Raw genomic sequence first — 4,295 nt, forward strand, 5'->3', positions numbered from 1 at the left:
CAGGGCGGGGACGTGTGGACCTGGGAACGAGGAGTGGTGGCCAGAGGGTCCAGAGCTATCTGCGTGACCGTACCACAGTCCCGCGCGGAAGGTATGGCTGCAGGGACCGGGTAGGATTCGGAAGGCTCAGCCAGTGCTGCTCCTCCTCGCGCCCGCTTTGGGGCCTGCTCTGGGATTGCCAGGCCTCAGCTCCTGAGTCAGAGGTGGTCACCTCCACAGATCCGCCCCTGACCCGCCCAAGAGGGCGTGACCAACCCTCACCCCGCCCCTCTCCCCGGGGCGGGGGCGGGTTCACGGGGCCTTAGTTGCGCTTTGGTGGTTCAAAATACTGCACAGGTGTTGTAGACAGGCTTGCCTGTTTTTGGATATTGACTGAGAGGGTCACTCTATGCGGTGCAGGCTCGCCTCTTGATCTCTCTGCCTCTTGACTGCTGGGATTATAGGTGGGGGCTACCATGTCTGGCTATGTTTGTTTTGAAGTCTAATTTACACACAATGAAAAGCATTTTATAAGTGGATTACCCCATGATTGCTGACAAAGGAAGATCCTATCCCATCAGGGTCACAGCTGGTGCCCCAAAAGTCTAGGGGCCTCTCCTGACTCTCCCTAGCACCCTAAATACCTTGCACAGCCCTGCCTTTTGTGGTGACCCCTCCCTTGGGGCCCTTGGGTGTGGCACAGCTCACCCACCCCACCTGCTGACCTCTCTTCCTGTACAGGTCCTACCAGGAGCCTGGGCTGGGCAGATGCGACTCTAGGAGTTTCTCAGGTCTTTTTCTGAGGCACTGTCTAGATTTCACCACTCCCCCACTCACACTTTAAACACAGTGAGTTATCCTGCTGCCTGCTCTGTGTTTTCCTTAACAGCCCACCTTGGAGGTTCTTCTCAGAGCAGCATCTGGGCTTCTTTCCACAGGAGAGGTGTCATTTATCCAGGTCCCTTCTTGGGAGCCTGTTTGCAGCCTTGTTGAGTGGGATCTGAAGGATGAAGAGTTTGGCAGACAGGGAGCACAAGCTCTTGACTTAGCACACCACTGAGCCCACTTAATGGGGTGTGAGCTCCCCAAGGATGAAAGTGGTTTCTGCTCCACTTGCCATAATTCTTGTGGAGTGCAGTGGGTGCTGGGCCCTGGGAAGGCTGGGGCAGGAGCTTCCAGAGGCTGTTACCAGCTTGGCCCAGGAGTGGCATAGGGGATAGAGTGGGTTGGTGTTAGGGACAAAGAAGGGGACAATGGGGCTGGGCAATGGGGAAACTGGTGCTTTCTGGCCTCATTCCACCTCCTGGTGCCGGCAGAGCCTGGGCCTTGTATTCCTCCCCTACCACTGTGCAGCTGACTGTGGCCACTCCTTCCTAGCCTCAGTTTTTTCATTCTCCTCTGGGCTCTACCAGGGGTGACATGAGGTCATGTGTAACAAGTGGGTGGCAGAGCACATGCTCCTGCTCTTAGGGCCTATCCCCAGGGTATCCGGCTGTGGAGCATCTGGGCTTTCCCTGTGGGTTTCCTCAGCTCGGATGTCTTTCAGCCAGTGCTCCCAGGAGGGACATCCATGTGGGGACCCTGGAGCCCCAGCCAAGCCTCTGATGCTAAAGGCACATCAGAGCTTTCTGCTCTTGCCTTTCAGAGAATAAACACTTTTTTCTATAATAAAGAAGTAACTGGGGCTGGTGAGATGGCTCAGTGGTCTAAAGCACCTACTTAAAACAAGCTCAGCAAAGCACAGGGAACATGGTTCAATCCCCCAGCACCACATGCCAGCCAGCCCCGCCCCCTGGTGGGCTGAGCTGGCCACACACACACACACACACACACACACACACACACACACACACAAAATAAATAAAAAATTAAATGTTTAAAAAATGAGAAGCCCTGTAAAAAATTTAAATTAAAAAAAAAAAGAAGTAACCAAGCAGCTTGTAAAAAGTTGGCTTTATTAATCACATATTCACTGTATCTCAGTTGTGCCATTTTGGCATCCACAGTGACAGTCCCCTGGAAGCCAGGATCAGCCCCCACCTACCCCATGACAGCCAACCGCAGGGGGAGTCCAGCTGTGGCTGCGGTGGCACAGGGCACAGGAGTGGCTGCTCAGGACTGGGTCTGACAAGGCCACGTGTGATACGGTGTAAGCCAGTGATGGCGAACCTTAGAGCTTTCAATTCTGCAAATAGCCCACTGTGGCATGCCTGTGGTAGGTTCGCCGCCACTGGTGGGAGCCTTGGCTTCTAGGAGGGCCCTGCCCTGCCCATTTGACCCGTGCTGTTACTGCTTAGCACTGCCAGCAAAGTCTCAGACAAGACAAAGCCCAAGAGGGTGCTGTGCACCCCAGGCCAGACACCCCGGTCCCGTCTGTGGCTGAAGTCACCCTACAGCTTGTACCTGTCCTGAGGGCCTGAGGCTGGGAGGCTTGGCCCTATCTTCCTCATTGCCTGTCCTCCCAAGCAGAGCACACTTCAGACACAACTGAGTCTTACATCGAACTGCAACAGTGTTCCCAGGAGAACCCTATCCCACTGGACCCTGATCCCTGCCTCCACACCTGCTCCCTGCTTAGGTCCTGGAGAAAGCCAGGATGAGAAAGCAGCCAAGTCACCTGCTTGCTTGTACCTGGACCCGAGGTGACTCTTTAACACAAACCTCTCCCTTCTGTGTCTGGTGGCAGGTACAAGAGATCCCCTCCCTGGGGATTCATGGGAAGAGCAAGTGCAGCCATGAACAAGGACATAACCCAGTGACAACAGGCAGCACTGGGATCAGGCAGCCATTCCTCTAGAACCTGGCACACTGTCCCAAAGGATCCATGGTGCATGCAGCAATTTCTGGGGAACATGTCCCTCTGAAGAAAAGGTCTGCCTTAAGATACTCTGTAGAAAGGGAACAGTGGAGCCTCACACAGAACAGTGATAAGCCAGACTCTCCCTCCCAGGTGAGGGCAAGGGACAGCTGGTGCTCCCATCACCATGTCCCCAGAGGCCACATGTGCTGCTCCATTACCTGAAGGGGTTTCAGTGTTTGTGCTTCCAACCAGAGTGGGACACTGCCCACCCACGTGGGGGACAGTGGGGACCCCTGCAGCCAAGAAGGTTCAGACGAAAGTGACAAGGATACTTGGGGACAATTGCTTACCACCAACTTTGGTGGCCAGCTGACAAATACTTTCTTCTATGTTTTTTTTGCCAGTGCCCAAAAACTAAAAGCAAAATTTTAAATTGGAAAATTTCTAGCACTTTACGCAGTGGAATGAAAGAATATGAAATTAAAAACCCATCATTAAACACAAGTTCACATGCCACAGCAGCACTCTCTGCAGTGGGGCTCCTTCCAGCAGCTTGCAGCCTCCTGCTCAGAACAGAAGCGCACCCATGCTGCCGACCTCACTCTGCTCCTTCACGAAGATCTCGAAGTACTGATAGATGATGGTCACTGCCAGCAGGATCCCGGTTCCAGATCCGATGGCACCCAGGAAGTCGGCCAGGACCGAGAGGGCCCCGATGCAGAGACCGCCAAAGGCTGCAGCGGTGGGGATATACCTGGGGTGGGGGGCAAACGCAGTCAGCTCTTGGGTACTGGAAAGGCTGCCCCCTCCCCAATGCTGCCACTGGCCAGGCCAAGACTAGAGCTGCCCTGCAGGCAGGCCACGTGTGACTTGATGGTCATCACATGGAGACTGATAATGTCGCATGAGACTTTTAGGAGCTCCCTTAGAAACCAGAGTGTAAGCCATCGTGCCGTAACTTTTCCTACACTGACACAATGTGAAATGCTACTCTGGACATATTGAATTAGAACCAGATATTAAAACTAGTCCCTGTTGCCAGGGCTGTCTGCCACACTGTCTCCTTCTACCCCTGCTGAGCTAAGTCTCCCTACCCAGGTTCCCCTTTTGGGAGGGACTCTACAAATTCATTTTCACATCTCCAGCATGCGTAGCTTAGCAAGGTCATAAATATTTAATGACACAGATACCTTTTCTAATGTACAGCACAAGGATGAGATTCAGTGATCCAAAAAGCAAAACAGCATGTGGCTTAGACTATGAGGCGGTTGGGTGCACTCACCGGTTGAGCTCGTGGACCATGGAAGTCTCACGGTGGCCTCGCATCACCATCTGCTGCTCTTTCAGCTGCTTTGCAACCTGTGTGGGGCCCAGAGCAGAAGACATGCTCAATTTTTTTTTTTTTAAATATTTATTTATTTATTTAGTGTGTGGCCAGCTCAGCCCACCAGGGGGCAGGCAGGCTGGCATGTGGTGCTGGGGGATTGAACCGAGGTCTCTGTGCTTTGCTTGTTCT

The 4,295-nt window shown here is 53.4% G+C and overlaps 1 protein-coding gene across 1 annotated transcript in view; it reads right to left on the reverse strand.

Annotated features, from left to right (window-relative positions):
- Nucleotides 1-2,591: 2,591 nt before the first annotated feature.
- The window catches only part of Sec61a1 (Sec61 translocon alpha 1 subunit), a 13,037-nt gene continuing 11,333 nt past the window's right edge, over nt 2,592-4,295 (reverse strand). Inside the window, exons 11-12 of the mRNA XM_004646099.2 lie at nt 4,062-4,138; nt 2,592-3,533 (exon numbers count right to left, since the gene is read on the reverse strand). Of these exons, the coding sequence (XP_004646156.1) occupies nt 3,347-3,533; nt 4,062-4,138 (264 nt within the window). The 3' untranslated portion in view covers nt 2,592-3,346. The remainder of the gene's footprint in view (nt 3,534-4,061; nt 4,139-4,295) is intronic.

This window comes from Octodon degus, unplaced genomic scaffold (assembly GCF_000260255.1).
Source record: "Octodon degus isolate 3935 unplaced genomic scaffold, OctDeg1.0 scaffold00254, whole genome shotgun sequence".
NCBI lineage: Eukaryota > Metazoa > Chordata > Mammalia > Rodentia > Octodontidae > Octodon > Octodon degus.